Source organism: Ctenopharyngodon idella, chromosome 14 (assembly GCF_019924925.1).
Source record: "Ctenopharyngodon idella isolate HZGC_01 chromosome 14, HZGC01, whole genome shotgun sequence".
In the NCBI taxonomy this organism is placed as follows: Eukaryota; Metazoa; Chordata; class Actinopteri; order Cypriniformes; family Xenocyprididae; genus Ctenopharyngodon; species Ctenopharyngodon idella.
This window is the reverse complement of record NC_067233.1, coordinates 2,777,110-2,795,335: the sequence shown is the minus strand read 5'-3', so window position 1 is coordinate 2,795,335 and position 18,226 is coordinate 2,777,110. Positions and strand designations below refer to the sequence as shown.

At 36.1% G+C, this 18,226-nt stretch overlaps 1 protein-coding gene across 3 annotated transcripts in view; it reads right to left on the bottom strand.

The window, feature by feature from the left end:
- Window positions 1-18,226, bottom strand: part of wu:fb13g09 (ATP-binding cassette sub-family C member 5) — a 49,447-nt gene that overhangs the window by 10,955 nt on the left and 20,266 nt on the right. Inside the window, exons 10-22 of one of the 3 annotated variants that reach the window (XM_051859848.1) lie at window positions 17,609-17,947; window positions 17,273-17,344; window positions 15,169-15,293; window positions 15,022-15,094; window positions 14,667-14,870; window positions 12,466-12,591; window positions 12,032-12,143; window positions 9,299-9,483; window positions 8,165-8,311; window positions 4,550-4,679; window positions 4,272-4,425; window positions 1,444-1,537; window positions 879-968 (exon numbers count right to left, since the gene is read on the bottom strand). In XM_051859848.1, the coding sequence (XP_051715808.1) occupies window positions 954-968; window positions 1,444-1,537; window positions 4,272-4,425; window positions 4,550-4,679; window positions 8,165-8,311; window positions 9,299-9,483; window positions 12,032-12,143; window positions 12,466-12,591; window positions 14,667-14,870; window positions 15,022-15,094; window positions 15,169-15,293; window positions 17,273-17,344; window positions 17,609-17,947 (1,776 nt within the window). In that variant the 3' untranslated portion in view covers window positions 879-953. Of the gene's footprint in view, window positions 1-839; window positions 969-1,443; window positions 1,622-4,271; window positions 4,426-4,549; window positions 4,680-8,164; window positions 8,312-9,298; window positions 9,484-12,031; window positions 12,144-12,465; window positions 12,592-14,666; window positions 14,871-15,021; window positions 15,095-15,168; window positions 15,294-17,272; window positions 17,345-17,608; window positions 17,948-18,226 lie in introns of those variants that run through there. The other 2 variants (XM_051859847.1, XM_051859849.1) reach the window with 2 other exon arrangements.

Below are 18,226 nucleotides of genomic sequence, written 5' to 3'. Positions count from 1 at the left end.
ATTGAAGATGTTGTTTATGCTCAAACAGCAACATTACACACTAACTAAAGTAAAAAAAAGTGAAATCATAATCAACCACTGCTTTAAAACTGGGTATGTCAAATTCAGGCGGAAATCCAAAATATCCCCCAAAGTGGAAGAAGTTAATGAATAGAAAGTTCAAAAGAACAGCATTTATTTGAAATAGAAATGTTTTGTAACATTATAAATATTTTTACTGTCACTTTTGATCGATTTAATGCATCCTTGCTGAAAAGTATTAATTTCTTAAATAATAATAAAAAAATCTTACTGACACCAAACATTTGAAAGATTCATTCATTAAATACATTCTTTCATAATTTTAACCTTAGTTACAATACAAAATGGTTCGTTACATTCCTCAAATTTGATTGGTCTTGGTCGAGCAAGCATAATAATTGTGGTTACAACTATCTGTACTGAAAACATATTGATTAAGCAAGATTACTTTAATAATGCATTATATAGCATAATAAATGCAAGCATATAATGCATTATGAAAGTAATTCTTGATTAATTATATTTTATTTGATAAAGCTTAACAAACTTCTTTTTTGTGAAATATTTTTCTTGAAAAGTGTGCATGCGTCATCTTTCTTTAAAATAAATGGCACTAGGTTTGGTTTTTTTCATTATTATCTAATGCAATGACATTTGAGAGCGCGGCTTCAGTATTATATCTACTTTTTGAACTTTGAGAATATTTTCTGGGTTCACGGTACATGCAGACCTCAAATAAAGTTTCCCCAGCATAACTTCAGCGCTTCAGTGAAAAGTTCTGCAAAGTCATGGAGGGCATTTTGTTGTCTGAATATTACCTGTGTATGAAGTCAGCACCCCTGCCGTAAGCATAGATAGTGGACAGTCCTTGTAGACTGCTGGTGATATGAGAGGTGAAAGGGGATTGGCTGATATTTTCCAGGCGCTTCAGCTCACGAATGAGAACCCTTTGGGTAGAAAGGACAATCGGAAAAGTACATTTATATATATATATTTTTTTTTTTTTCAGTCCCTGACAAAAAGTCACCCAGAATATGAGCAGCGATATACGGCTGAGTTTTGATCAAAGCTCTGGCTCATCTCATCTGCTTATCTGTGTGGCTCACAGAGCTGCCTGTGATGTGACAGGTTAGTGGCTTATGAGATGGAGGCCCACAGGGGACAATAACGGTGAGACTGAGGGGATCTTCCTGGCTGAGCTGCAGTCATTTCTGGCTTCTGAACTGATTTATACGGGGCTTTATGAGGCCTGTCACACGTCAGCGCTAACGCAGGCAGGACAGCAGAGTCTATCTGCAGTGTGAGGCCATTACTGATGAAAAGCCAGCTTGTAAGTGCATATATAAAAAGGCATAGCTTGTGAATAATGTTAGTAATGAATCATACTTTTCTTAAAAAGAGGCCAAGCGAAGGAGGACAAACCTGCCCTTGATATGCTTCTCTGTGAGACAGATTCTTTGGTTCTGTTGTCTTTTTAGAGAAAAAGCTGCCAATATGACTGTTTGAACACATTTCACTTCAAAGAGAGAAACACATTTTGTATCACAAAATGTACACTGGCAAATTAGAGGTACATAAAATTGCTGACATATTAAAACAACATAAAAAATGGTAGAAAGTTATGTAAAATATGTTTAAATACACTACCGGTCAAAAGTTTGTGAACGGTATGATTTTTAAAAGTTTTTAAAAGAAGTCTCTTCTGCTCACCAAGGCTTTATTTATATAGCAAAATACAGCAAAAACAGTAATATTGTGAAATATTTTTACAATTTAAAATATCTGTTTTCTATTTGAATGTATTTTAAAATGCAACTTATTCCTGTGATGCAAAGCTGAATTTTCAGCATCATTACTCCAGTCTTCAGTGTCACATGATCCTTCAGAAATCATCTAATATGCTCCAACTCAAATAGCTCAAATATGCTATAAACTTTATTATTATTATCAATGTTGAAAACAGTTGTTTAAAATTTCCTTTTCAGAATTATTTGATGAATAGAAAGTTTAAAAGAACAGCATTTATCTGAAATAGAAAGCTTTTATAACATTATCACTACCGTTCAAAAGTTTGGGGTCAGTAAGAGTTTTTTTTTTTTTGGAAAGAAATTAAAGAAATTAATACTTTTATTCAGCAAAGATGCATTAAATTGACAAGTAAAAGTGACAGTAAAGACGTTTATAATGTTGCAAAAGCTTTCTATTTCAGATAAATGTTGTTCTTTCCTTAAAAAAATCCTTTAAAAAAAATGTACACAACTGTTTTCAACATTGATAATAATAATAAATAGGTGCGTTTACATGGAGCATTGTAATCGGTTTAAAAGCCCAATCCGAATCAAAATGCTCCATTTAAACACCTCAATCGGAATAAAAATGCCCAAACCGAATGAAATTGTAATCGGTTTGAGAGGGGTGGGATAAACCTTTCTATAAACCGAACAAAATAAAAATTCTGCCATGTAAACGCGTTAAACCGATTACTTTGCGTCTACGTCAAGAGGTCAGGGGTCGTCAGAATGCAAAATGGTGGCGGCAAAATTAAAACGGAGTAACAACACATTTATTAAATACACTGAAGGAACTCAGTGTATCATTACTACGGACCTTCATCCACATGCTTCTGCTTTTCGGTCAGCTTCCTGTGTCCGTCTTTTCCTCATACCTTCAAGCAGTAATGTGCTACAAATTCACGCTTTTGCTTGATGAAGAGCAACACTTTACATAAAAATAGCACGCATAAGAAATAATGGGACTCCATGCTGACAGGAGGCGGCAAACAGGACATAAGCTAATGTGTGCATGTCACAAAGTCATTCCGATTGAAAGCGCCGGTGTTGTGCCAAATTTCGACCCCCTGCCAAATTATTACCCCCTTTTTGAAGTTGCTACCTAATTGCCTAATCCTAACCCCACCCCCACACCTACTCCTAAACCTACCAATACTAGGGGGGTAATAATCTGGCAGGGGGGGGCGAAATTCAGCACAACACCGGCACATATAAACACCATATCGGATTAGATAACATCTCATGTAAACAGTCCACCAAATCTTTCAATCGGAATGATTTTAATCGGAATGACAAAAAAGTGTACATGTAAACGTGGTTTATGTTTCTTGATCAAATCATCATATTAGATGATTTCTGAAGGATCATGTGACACTGAAGACTGGAGTAATGATGCTGAAAATTCAGCTTTGATCACAGAAATAAATTACATTTTAAGACATATTCAAATAGAAAACAGATATTTTAAATTGTAAAAATATTTCACTGTTTTTGCTGTATTTTGGTGAGCAGAAGAGACTTCTTTTAAAAACAATCTTACTGTTCAAAAACTTTTAACCGGTAGTGTATGCCTGCTATTTTATGTACCTCTTAAAAAATCTTTATATATAAAAATAATTATATTTCTTTATATAAAAATAATTAAAAATAAAAAATTTAATTATTTTTATATAAAGAAAAATAATTATTTAATTAAAAAACATAAATGTATTAAAAAAAATTTAATAATTTTTATATAAAGAAAAATAATTATTTAATTAAAAAACATAAATGTATTCATATGTATACATTTATGTTTTTTAATTAAATAATTATAATAGAAATAATAAAATTAATATATATAAAATGTTTATTTTCTTTAGTATCTTATTATCTACAACACATTTTCATCAATTAATCATCCTGACATAAAGTACTGTGCAAAAGTCTTAGGCCACCATTAGATGCCGTTTTAGCAATGGTATAATGATCATATATAATTATTTCTCAGTCTCTTTATTAGAATATAACCAAAAAGTACAGGAAATGTGTATGTAGTATTAAAAAAGGTCTAAAGTATTTAGTGACCTCCCCTTACACTTGAGCAAAAACAGGAACCGGCTCTCTTAAACCTAAATGGAATGGAAAAAGACTGAATGGCCAAGAAAACTTTCAAAATATGATAAGAAGTTTCTCAGATTTTCTTCTTTGAGAAAATGAAAGAAGTCCAGGAGGTCACGCTAAATACTGATTTTTGCTTAACTTTTTTTTTTTTTTTTTTTTTTACATTTTGTGTACATATTTCCTGCATTTTCTATTTGTATCGTAATAAAAAGCAAAAAATAAATATGAATGGTCATTAAAACATTGCTAAAACAACAAAGACTTTTGCACAGTACTGTATATATATACTGGTTCTATGTTCTACATTGACCCAACTCAACTATCTGTTTCTTTCAATAAAAACCTGATAGACCAAACCTGGAGATTCGGTTGACAATGAAGAGGAACGCCCCTAAAGGAATGATGGAGAACAGGAACCACGGAAACACTGCGCCGACCACTCCCAGACAGAACAGCACCAGTGTCACATTCTGGAGCAGCATTTCGGCTTGCATAGACAGACGCACGTCAACTATGCAAAGAGAAGAATAGAGAGCCAATGTGTGAGAGAGCGAGACATCAAAACGCTTTGAGACGCCCCCCGTCATCCCGCATTTGAAAGGATTTGTGAGCTGAGAAAGAGAGAGGTTCCTCACCCTCATCCATGTCCCTGGAGAATCGGTTGAGAATGCGTCCCAGGGGTGTTGTGTCGAAAAAGCGCATGGGGCTCAGAAGTAGAGTCTTAAATAGTTTATCATGCAGAACCGAGGCTGCCCGCACAGTGCACTGCAACAACAACAACACACACAACAGTGTTAATAATGCATGCCCCCAGACACAACGAGAAATGCAAATAAATGGGCCGGTGATTTAAAAACCTATAAAATGCTTTAGTTAGGGTTCACATTGAAATTAACAGGTCAGGGATGTAAGCAAACATTTAAACAGCCATAATAGCTAGAATATTTAAAGGGGAAAACTTGGCAAGTATACAGGAATGTTTCTGTCTGAGCTCTGTGAGGTCCAGACGAGACGTCACACTGGAAGTGACCAATGCTGCTCGAGTCTGACATCATGAAACGCAGATCAATCAGCTTGGCTCAACTTCAGCCACAGTAAAATAGGTGAATTTCTCACTTTGTTAACAGATATACAGTATAAAAAATGACAAAACAGCTTAAACAACTGCGTATTAGGATCATGGCTAAAATTCACAGGGCCCAGGACCCCCAATCCCGAGGGTCTCCACCATCACAAGGCCAAGGACAACGTTCAAAGTTGTTTCCTTGACACCTGATACATCTGGTTAGAAACAATAGATGATTTAAAGTCCCCCTGTAGTCAATAATTTTATCCCTTAAAGACCCCCAGTGGTGAAAATCAAGTTTTTAATGTTGTTTATATGTCTATGTGGTGTTTTTAATAAGCTTTAAGAGTATTTTCTCCTTAAAACTGCAGTGAAAAAAGACCTGCGGTTTGAAATCGCTGATACCTTGTAACCAATCACGTCATGTTTTAGCATATCATTTACAGTGAACTAGCAGGGGAGTCTCTAAAGAAGCCAGGTTATCCTGTGTATATTTTTCTGTTGATATGAAAAATCATGTAGAATTAGCAATATGGCGGGTGTATGATATATATTACGATGTTATGATGAACTATATGCCTTTCTCCACTGACGTTCTGAGTTGTTCAAAGCGTTTCTAAGGGTACTGGTTGTAAGAAGGCAGCTGTTTGACTTTGACATGGCGAACGGGAACATGGTTTGTGTAGCATTAGCAACACATTATTAGCTGTTTGATAATGTAGTCAAGCAAAGGGTAATCATATTCATTACAGTTATGTGTCCAATGTTGTAAAGAGCGACACCATTGTGCAGCGTTTACCTCAGTAAGTTGACCGAGTGGATCTAGTGTGAGCGAGTGGAGGTGGGGCTAATTTGCATATTCACAGATCCACGTATACTAAATGAGGCAAGGGTGTGGAGTTACATTCAAGCTATTTTAAGGCATGAAAAAAGGAAATCAAAGATGAGTTTTAAGGGATAAAATTATTGACTACAGGGGGACTTTAAAACTCACCTTTGATCATTAAAATGACATATTTAAACGTTCTTTTTCCTGTGGAAAAAAATTCTTCATGCCTTAAAATAGATTGAATGTAACTCGATACCCTTGGTTCATTTAGTATACATGGATCTATGAATATGCTAATTAGCCCCGCCTCCACTCACTCACACAAGCTCAGAGATCCACTTGGTCAACTTTACTGTAGTAAACACTGCACGATGGCAAGCGGAAATACTGGTTTAATTCAGCAAGAAACTGATTCAGAAGAAGAGGAAGAGTGAATTATACAGGCTCGTCTACAAAGTCGATGTATTAGAATGGTAATGCGGTTAACTCTCGACAACATCGGACGCAAAAAGGTAATTAATATGATTAGCCTTTTGCTTGACTATGTTATCAAACAGCTAATAATGTGTTGCTAATGTCAGACAGCTGTCAGCATCCTTAGAAACGCTTTGAACAACTCAGAACATCAGTGGAGAAAGTTCACTATAACATTGTGATATACATCATATACATAATTCACCGCTATATTGCTAAATGTACACGATATTTCATATCAACAGAAAAATATACCGGGATAACCCGGCTTCTCTTGAGACTCTCCTACTTCAGAATGATTATAGTTAATGATATGCTAAAGCCCGCCCCCACTTTGACGTGATTGGTTACAAGGTAGTTTGTGATGTAAGAAACACCAGCGATTTCAAACCTCGTTTTTGAGACTTTGTTTCGCTGCAGTTTTGAGGAGAAAAGACTAGAGACCACTTCACCAGTTTTTGTTTTGATGCAATAAATTAATCTTACCTAAATATATAACAAAATATATTTAATATAGACTAACATTCAAAAGTTTGTGGTCAGTATTTTTCTTTCTTTTTCAAATAAATGCTGTTTTATTTGAAAAGGATCATGTGACACTGAAGACTGGAGTAATGACAGCTGAAAATTCAGCTTTGCCTTCACAGGAATACATTATTATTGTATAAAAAAATATTATTATATTTAAAAAACATATTTAAATAGAAAGTAGTTATTTCAAATTGTAATATTTCACAATATTACTGCTTTTTACTGTATTTTTGATCAAATAAATGGAGCATAAAAGACTTTCAAAGTCATTTAAAATATAATAATAGTGTATATTTAATGTATTACATATATTTATAACAAATAAACGTAATCTATAAATAATTGTCATTTTAAGTCACACGGGGAAATAAAGAGGTTGGGATCGCTGTGCAGAGCATCAGAAATAGAAAGCAGGCATCAGCTGAAGGCACACCGTGCCACAAAGGGCACTTTCTCATGAAGACAGCTTCGTTAATTATAATGAAAGCGATCTAATTTTGGCACAATGCACATGATGTTACCCCCAGCACTTTACACGATCTAACGCTCACATGAGGCGTAGTAAATGCATGAACGTCGTCACTGCACAGAAGTACAACTGCAGCACAAATAAACAGATGCTTGCATAAGGACAGATATTCTCACATACATGTCAGGAGAATATTGAGAATGTGCCAGACATGCCTTCATAACAAAATTCCTCATGCTATGCTTATGGGAGAACATTTGGATTTGATGGTTTCTGGCACAAGGGGGCAAATTCATTCCATTAATAGAATATGTAAAGTTCCCAAATTTGCTATCTTACCTTTGGGTAAAAAAGAGATTAGCCATCATCGAGGAATTAGTGAATACAAGTGGCACACAATTACACAGACACATAACCTCTCTAATGTGCTGTCGGGTCTGCTTAATGGAGAAGAGGGCACAGGGTCCTGAGGGGACACGCATACACAACCCCCTCCAGCTCAAAGTCAAGACATGGGACAGATAAATGGATTTAGCCTGCAGGCAATTTCAATTAAAGAGCAGAAAAAAATGTAGAGACAGAAAGGATGAGAAAAAAAGAGGACACTTGGCAATGTCATGGATTGCAGAGCAAGGATTTAGTGTGGAAATGAAACTGAAACTATGGAAAGCACATGTCCTGTCAATAACATAGTGGGAAAAAGGCATTAATTGCGATGCCCCCTTGACAGATTAACCTGGTACTCTCAGGTAGATTCAGGCAGTGATGAATAGTACATGAGCAAAGAGGAAATGCATCTGCCTAATGACCCAAGTGTTTGATGAAAAATTCAGCAGGAAGCCTGAACAGAGGAATCTCTCTGACAATAAACTCCAGATTACCTTGACGAACACCAGCCCTCGCACGGTCTTCAGGAAGAGTGCCGCCCCCATGGATAAGACGTACACCCTGGAGTAGTACTGTACGTGCGGATTCAGTCGCATGCTATCGCTCTCGGCGGTCTCGTTCCCCTGCAGCAGCGAGGAATTCTGCAGGGACAAAGGAACATCACCTTGGAAACATGATCCTTCCCTAGAGATTCCCAACATACCAGCTGAACTGCGTGCACGAGTCCCAGTCTCAATTATTTTACAGAATGCGAGTTAACTGCAACATCTGTTGCCGTGATTGTCCCTCTGAGTAAATCGTGTGGAGTCTGGCACTTCTAATTAGTTTCGGGATTGATGTTCATTTCAGCTAAGCATCAAAAGTCGTCGATTCAAGCTGGCTGTTTGTTGCCTTGCCTTAAAGGAATAATTCACCCAAAAATGAAAATTGTCATCATTGTTTCGCCATCATGTCGTTTTCAAACCTGTTAAGACTTGTGTTCTTCCATGAAACTCAAAATGAGAAATTCTGAAGAATGTGAGCAAGTACGAAAAAACTAATTATTATTATAAGGGCATCTATATTGCCCCTTTTACAAGATGTAATATAAGTCTCTGGTGTCTCCAGAATGTGTCTGTGAAGTTTCAGTTCAAAATACCCCACAGATCATTTATTATAGCTTGTCAAATTTGCCCCTATTTGGGTGTGAGCAAAAACACGCACGCGCTTCGGTTGCAACAACAACAAAGCTGGAGAATCTCAAGCAGCCAAAATTATGAAAGTGTTCAGCCTTACATTGTTCAAACCGGAGTCGACACTGATGGAGAGACTCAGGAAGAAGTTACAACTTTTAGACGTTTCTGAATGGTTAGTGGATAAATTTATGTAGTTGCTGTGGAGTTGATTCAACTCATCGACTAGCATGTGCCGTCATGTTAATCTTTTGTGCAAATCCAGCGTTGAATTGACCCTCGTTTGTGAAGCAGTCCAGCGTAAAATGCCGGACATGGGAGCATAGGCACGTGCCTAGAATGCCTATGCATAAATCCAGCCCTCTATACGAGTGAGTAAATGACGACAGATTGTTATTGTTGGCTGAACTATCCCTTTTTAAATGGCAGAAAATCAAAGCAGTGATATTGGTTTACCCCGCTGCCCTGCCTGATCCAGTGACTCAGCCACCAGTTGCTGAAGGCAATACTGCCTGTGGTGAAGAGGAAGAGGAGGATGTTTACAATGAAGGCCAGAGGCCCTCCGGCAGCCTTGATGTAAGCAGCATACACGGGCCAGGCCACGGCCCCGGTCCCCTTTTCCTCCGCCTGCATGAGCTGTTCTATGAGGTGCACATCAAACAACAGAAAGAGAGAGAAGAACAACAAAGAAGTGTGACTCACCCACCGATGTTAGCTCAACTAAGCACAGACTGTTATTCTCAGATTAAACAGTGCTTCTCAACTGACAGGCCGTGATCCCAAGATAGGTCACATGTTGGCTAGCCAAACATCTGAACAAACTACAAAAGATCAATTTATTTGCTGGGTGGTTTATATTTAGTATAACAGTCAAGGGATGTTTGTATCACTAAGCTTGTGTTTGCATCATTTCAGATCAGTGTATGTGAGCGAGCTGTTCGCTTTTTTTGGTAATGGGTTAATGGAGTCGCCACTTGAAATGCAATAAAGATGCAAAAGTTACATTTCTTGTTACTTTTTGGTAAAGGGTTAATGGAATCGCCACTTGAAATGCAAAGAAGATGCAAAAGTTGCATTTCTTGTTACTTTTTGGTAATGGGTTAATGGAGTCGCCACTTGAAATGCAATGAAGATGCAAAAGTTGCATTTCTTGATACATTTTGCTAAAGGGTTAATGGAATCACCACTTGAAATGCAATAAAGATGCAAAAGTTACATTTCTTGTTACTTTTTGGTAAAGGGTTAATGGAATCGCCACTTGAAATGCAATAAAGATGCAAAAGTTACATTTCTTGTTACTTTTTGGTAATGGGTTAATGGAATCGCCACTTGAAATGCAAAGAAGATGCAAAAGTTACATTTCTTGTTACTTTTTGCTAAAGGGTTAATGGAATCGCCACTTGAAATGCAAAGAAGATGCAAAAGTTACATTTCTTGTTACTTTTTGCTAAAGGGTTAATGGAATCGCCACTGGAAATGCAAAGAAGATGCAAAAGTTAAATTTCTTGTTACTTTTTGGTAAAGGGTTAATGGAATCACCACTTGAAATGCAAAGAAGATGCAAAAGTTACATTTCTTGTTACTTTTTGCTAAAGGGTTAATGGAATCGCCACTGGAAATGCAAAGAAGATGCAAAAGTTACATTTCTTGTTACTTTTTGGTAATGGGTTAATGGAATCGCCACTTGAAATACAATGAAGATGCAAAAGTTGCATTTCTTGTTACTTTTTGGTAATGGGTTAATGGAATCGCCACTTGAAATGCAAAGAAGATGCAAAAGTTACATTTCTTGTTACTTTTTGGTAAAGGGTTAATGGAATCGCCACTTGAAATGCAAAGAAGATGCAAAAGTTACATTTCTTGTTACTTTTTGGTAAAGGGTTAATGGAATCGCCTCTTGAAATGCAAAGAAGATGCAAAAGTTACATTTCTTGTTACTTTTTGCTAAAGGGTTAATGGAATCACCACTTGAAATGCAAAGAAGATGCAAAAGTTACATTTCTTGTTACTTTTTGGTAATGGGTTAATGGAATCGCCACTTGAAATACAATAAAGATGCAAAAGTTGCATTTCTTGTTACTTTTTGGTAATGGGTTAATGGAATCGCCACTTGAAATGCAAAGAAGATGCAAAAGTTACATTTCTTGTTACTTTTTGGTAAAGGGTTAATGGAATCGCCACTTGAAATGCAAAGAAGATGCAAAAGTTAAATTTCTTGTTACTTTTTGGTAAAGGGTTAATGGAATCGCCACTGGAAATGCAAAGAAGATGCAAAAGTTAAATTTCTTGTTACTTTTTGCTAAAGGGTTAATGGAATCGCCACTGGAAATGCAAAGAAGATGCAAAAGTTACATTTCTTGTTACTTTTTGGTAATGGGTTAATGGAGTTGCCACTTTTTTGGTAATGGGTTAATGGAATCACCACTTGAAATGCAAAGAAGATGCAAAAGTTACATTTCTTGTTATTTTTTGGTAATGGGTTAATGGAGTCGCCACTTGAAATACAATAAAGATGCAAAAGTTGCATTTCTTGTTACTTTTTGGTAATGGGTTAATGGAATCGCCACTTGAAATGCAATGAAGATGCAAAAGTTACATTTCTTGTTATTTTTTGGTAATGGGTTAATGGAGTCGCCACTTGAAATGCAATGAAGATGCAAAAGTTACATTTCTTGTTATTTTTTGGTAATGGGTTAATGGAATCGCCACTTGAAATACAATAAAGATGCGAAAGTTGCATTTCTTGTTACTTTTTGGTAATGGGTTAATGGAATCGCCACTTGAAATGCAATGAAGATGCAAAAGTTACATTTCTTGTTATTTTTTGGTAATGGGTTAATGGAGTCGCCACTTGAAATACAATAAAGATGCAAAAGTTGCATTTCTTGTTACTTTTTGGTAATGGGTTAATGGAATCGCCACTTGAAATGCAATGAAGATGCAAATGTTACGTTTTCTGTCACTTTTTGGTAATTGGTTAATGGAATCGCCACTTGAAATACAATGAAGATGCAAAAGTTACATTTCTGAACACTTTTTCAGTAATGGGTTAATAGAATCGCCACTTGAAATACAATGAAGATGCAAAAGTTACATTTCTTGTTACTTTTTGGTAATGGGTTAATGGAGTCACCTCTTAAAATGCAATGAAGATGCAATGCAAAACCAGCTGGATTAAACAACCCTCACCTCCTTTATTGCTCTCAGTATGCGGCTTGGGTCCATCATTGACATGAATGGGCCGCGGGCTGCTCTCCTCCTCTGCCCTCTGCTTGTTTTTCAGGTTATTCCTCACCAGGTTCTGGATGAAGGATGAACAGAAAAAAGAGAAAGAGCAAGACCTGGTAAAGAGCAACCCACAACTGATTACTGGGACGCATGAGCCAGAACAACGGCTGTTGGGTCATTAATACAGAGATCAGTGACAATGTCCCTCGGCTGTTACTCCCACAGATCAATTCACTTCTAAATTACAAAAGCACGGCGTGAATTAACATTTCAAACCCAGTGGCTCTGCAGCCCATGGTTCATGAATTTTGCAGTGGGTGATGTAGGATGTTTTGTGAGCGTGTGACCCTGGTGTTTTCCCATAGGGCACAGCTGCTGTGGGCGGCATATCGCACCTCTTGCTGCACGCTGTTGAAAAGGGCAGCGTAGTTTCGGCCTTTCTCCATCAGTTGGACGTGTGTGCCGTGCTCAGCTATCTGGCCGTCCTTCATTAACACCACCTCATCACACTCTGGCAAGTACTGTAGAATAAACACACCCAGGGGAAAGGACATATAGAGTGAAACAAAACAGAGTTAGGAGACCTTATGTTACATTAACCTAACCCTAAGCATAATAATATCATAGAGAAGAAGTCATTTGTTGATAAAATAATGTTTTGAGAGACATTTTTATGTCTTTAAGATTTTAATAGAGATTACATATCGATAACATCAGTTCTCAGCTAATATTTACATAATATTTACATTTTTTATGAATAAGTAACAGTCAGTGTTGGATATATATCGTTGCATGTTGAATTTTAAATTGTGCAGCTCATTTCCTCTATTTTTACTTTTCCGCCATCTAATGCTCACTTCAAACGAATCTTTATTAATTTAATAATTTAATTACATTGTTTTGTGTAATCTTTAGCAAATCTCAAAATAAATATCCATTTTTTTATAATGTTATAGCATTTAAAATGTTTCAGTTTAGTTTTTAGGGTTTAATTTTTTAAATTTTATAGACAAATCAGAATACATTTAAATATCTGTCATTTATCAGTTATCAGCAGTGTTAACTAAAATAATAAAAAATCATTTTTGTTAATTGAAATAAAGCTGAAATAAAATAAAATATTAATATTAGATTGAAAACTTAAACTTAATTAAAAAAAAAAACTAAAAAAAATAGAAATGTTGCTGTGGCAACTAACTGAAATAAAATAAGTTTAAGTACTAAAATGATTAAAACTAAAATAAAAATAAAAATAAATCTAAATATGATTTAAAAAACAAAGTAAATTTACTAAAACTAACATTTTGTTAAACTAAAATGAAAATGAAAACTGAAAATAAAAGCTAATTCAAAATATGAATAAATACTTTAATCATATATAAATAATACTAAAATAACAGTTATTATATGAAATAAACAGGCTTATTGGTATTGGCCTAAATAATATATAATAAATAACTAAATAAATATTTTATAAGAGCAAAAAGGATTTAAAGCCATGCTGTATTATAAATGGGTCATTAACGAATAAGGTTTTTAATAGTGTAAAAAAACATAATGGAGATAGTGTATAATTAATTCTGAAGTTTTATTAAGTGTTAACAATGAGATTATGTGGTTTTTATAATCAATTAACACTGCTTTTGTCATTTTTTACAAGATGGACAAAATTTGTCACCAAATAAAGTCATTCTGTTTAACTAAAATTTCGGTTTTACCAAATGACACTTTCGGTTATACCCAATGACGATATTTTCAAACAGTGCTAACAGGCTGATATCTTGCTAGTTAGCAAAAGGACAATCAAACATTTTATATTTAGTACAAGTTTTTAAAATATTACAACATTTTCCATGTTTATAGCGGTCGTACCGAATGACCTGATGTTTCGGGACATGCGTATGAGCAAGTGAAAACATGAATTTTTAGTTAAGAGAGAGTTAGTTACTTTGCTTCATGACCATGTGGTCCTTTGCAGGTGTCTGAATGATGTCACATCCTGTCACATGATATTGACCGCATGACTTCATGGTTTCTTTATATTGGTTACTCCAAATGACATAAATGAAATTCATTTTTCCGGACATTTTTTCTCATAACAAAGCAACGACTTCTACACATAATTTTAATACCATTTTGCACTATGGTGATATATGATGTTATAAAATAATGCCAGAATAAAAAATATATACATTTATTACATTTTAAGATATTTTAATCACAAATGAAATGGCTGTATTGGCCTTTGGACGGTTAAACCAAATGACCTTTTGACACTTCAAAATCTTTAAAATACCTTTATATAATTAAAACCTTTTGGATTCAATAAAAGAGATCTAGTTGTACTACCTTACATACTTTGGATGTCATATCTTTGTTTTTTATTATTATTAAGGCCTTTGGACAAAAAAATGATCCGTCACGTCATTGACCCAAGTATAGAAATGGCTGAAAGGATTGCCTTCATAATACAGCACTGCCTCTCACATGAAACATATTCATATATTCTCAGTGGAACTTGGTGGACGAGTACGATGTCACCTGTCCCAGTATGTGATATGTTGCTGTACATCACGTGCATTCATAAGCCTCTTGCCTGCAGTTGGTGCGTGACAAAGATGACAGTCCTGCCCTTGGCAGCGGGGCGGATGGCGCTGTGGAATAGGTGAGAGCCCACACGAGCGTCGACGGCGCTGAGGGGGTCATCGAGCAGAAGGATGGGTCTCTCGCTGTACAGCGCACGTGCCAGACTCACTCTCTGCCGCTGGCCACCGCTCAGGTTGGCCCCTCTCTCTCCTATCTGCAGCAGATAATTCAGTTCCAGCCACAGTAATGATTACCACATTTACAATTGAAAAAGTAATATGGATATCATACAAGTGAGATTTGTACGACCTTGATTGTGTTTGTCGAGGTCAGAGATTATATTAGGAGCATTATAATGTAGATACCTCAGTCATGTCGCCATATGGTAGCTCAATAATATCAGGGAATAAACAGCATGCCTCCAGAACAGCATTGTACCTGGTGAGAGATGCTTGCTTAATTTTAGAAGAAAGGCCCAAGTTATTTTTATATGCATGGATACAACTCCTTACTTTTCCTCAATGTACTGTTTTCCAAACAGGATGTTCTCCCTGAGGGAGTCGTTGAGGATCCAAGCCTGTTGAGCAACATATGCGAATCCTCCGTTTACAGCTACTGAGCCGTCGAGAAGGGTCATCTAGACAGAAGGCAAAGAATCAAACCTATACATCTGCTTTCACCCTGCTGAGAAGACCAGCTGGTTTATGTCCAGGCTGGTTTATGATGGTTAAAGGGGCGGTTATAAAAAATAAATGCTTTTCATTATTTACTCTAATTTGGCCAAACCCATATGTTGTTATTTTCTCAGAGGAATGCTCATCTTTTCTGTAAAACAACAGCTGTCATGAACTCCAAAGTTATACTATAAAAATGTACCATACGATTTGTGTGCTATGATAACTTTGTGTGAGAAACAGACTGAAATTTTAAGTTGTTATTCACTGATAACCTTCCCTAAATCTCATTCAGCTTCAGACGTGTAGCACCAGGTTCGAATGAGATGAATGTAAATGAGATTCGAGCTGCAGTAGAGGGAAAAATTATCAGTGAATAATGACTGACACAAAGTTATTATTTGTAACTAAAGTCCACTGAAGGCGAGTCATCTGAACCCAAGTGCAGTTTAACCATGGTGACAAAGTAAACAGAATAAAACGATGACTTGAACTTGACATGACTATGAACATAATAAACACAAACCACAACAACTAAACCACTACAACCACTAAACTCGGCTCAGACCGTCAGACTGTCTGACTCAGTGTGATATCTATTCAAACTGATCTGACTTACAATTTTCATTAAATGGATGATCAAAACTACAAAAAGTCCCACAGACTTTCATTGAGGGGGTCAAAACATTTGTACAATAAGATTTATAGAGTATTTAAGTTATCACTAACAAAGCTTAATGACTATCCTAGAACAACATGCTAAAACATGCTAGAAACATGCTAATTCATGCTATCAACATGTTAAAAACATGCTGGCAACATGCTAATTCATGCTATCAATATGCTAAAACATGCTAACAACATGTTAATTCACGTTTTCAGCATTGCTAAAACATGATAGCAACATTATAAAAATGATAACAACATGTTAGATCATGTTAGCAACATGCTAATTCATGCTATCAACATGTTAAAAAATGCCAGCAACATGTTAATTCACACTAGCAAAATGATAAACATGCTAGCAACATCCTCAAAATACTAGCCACATGTTAATTTATGCTAGCAACATGCTAATTCATGCTATCAACATGTTAAAAAATGCTAGCAACATGTTAATTCATGCTATCAGAATGCTAAAACATGCTAGCAACATCCTAAAAATGCTAGCAACATGTTAAACATGCTAACAACATATTAATTCATGCTATCAACATGCTAAAACATGCTAGCAGCATGTTAATTCATGCTAAGACATGCTAGCAATGTGTGAAAACATGCTAACAACATGATAATTAATGTTAGCAACATGTTAAAACATGCTAACAATATGCTAATTCATGCTAGCAATGTGCTAAAACATTCTAACAATGTGCTAATTTGTGTTAGCAACATGCTAAAACATGTTAATTCATGCTAGCAATGTGCTAAAACATGTTAATTCATGCTAGCTATGTCTGTTTGTCTGTCTTTCTTTCTTTCTTTCTTTCTTTCCACTTAACTAAATCTTATAAAACTTTCAAACATTCATACAGCTTTGTCAAGCAAACATCAAAGTTTGTCTACAAACTTTTCAATCTAATTTATTTTAAAATTTATAATTTATTTCTGTGATCAAAGCTGAATTTTCAGCATCATTACTCCAGTCTTTAGTGTCACATGATCCTTCAGAAATCATTCTAATATGCCAATTTCTTATTATCAATGCTGAAAACATTGTGCTGCTTAATATTTTTGTGGAAACCATGTTACATTTTTTCAGGTCTCTCTATGATGAACAAAGTTCAAAAGTACACAGCATTTATTTGAACCTTGTAACATCCTAAATGTCATTACTGACAATTTTGATCATTTTAATTCCTCCTTGCTGAAAAGTATCAATTTCTTAAAAAAAAAAAATCTGACCCCAAACTTTTGAAAGGTAGTGCATGTAATGTCTCACCTGTCCCAGGAGAGCAGATAACAGCGAGCTCTTTCCACTGCCGACTCCACCACAAACCCCCACCAGTGAGCCCTGGATGCACAGCGCAGAAAGCAGGCCGTCAAAATACATCACAGATATTTTATTAAAATAGAGTGAGTTTCTTGTTATGAAAAAACTACATGGGCCCTCTCGTCATGAACTGTTTTCCTGCAGGCAAGGGTTGAGTCACCCATTAAAACATTGTTTTTATCTGAATATAATGAGAAATGTTGACAAACACATCTGACCTTTGACACTGAGCTATGTAATGAACGTGAAACCTCACATGGAATGGTAAAATTATGCTGACAGTACCTTCCGGATGCTCAGGTCCATGCGGTGTAGGGTTTTGTGCAGCGGCGGTCGGATGCTCTGGGTTGAGGAGATGGTGCTCTGCGGGCTCTCCTGCTCCATGTGTGTGAGAAGGTGCTCTGCGTTGGGTTCCTCGCTCTTTCCTTTACTCTCCTCTGTGACGATGTACAATCTCAGTTTCTCCCTCCTCAAAACTCTCCTCATGCCTCCTCTTTTCTGCTGAACTTGGCTCTTTTTTTTCTTCTTCTCCCAGACCAGCGTAGCATCTTTAAACTCCACTGCATTACAAGGATCTTCTGTTTTGACCGAGATCTGCTGCCTATCCTCCATCATGAAGAGCTTCTGTGGGTATAAGTGGAGGCATTAACACCGGGAACACCAAAACTGTTTGGTAAACAACACTTTGAAAGAATAGTTCTCTTATAATAAAAATTCTGGTTCACACTTTAGTTTAGGGTCCAATTCTCACTATTAACTACGACTTTTGCCTCAATAAACTCTGCTGCTTAATAGCTTGTAAGGTAGTTGTTAAATTTAGATATTGTTCCACTGAAAGCAATTCATGTTTGGAAAAACATGAGGGTGAGAAAATAACGGCAGATCAGCTGTTTCTGGTTCTTT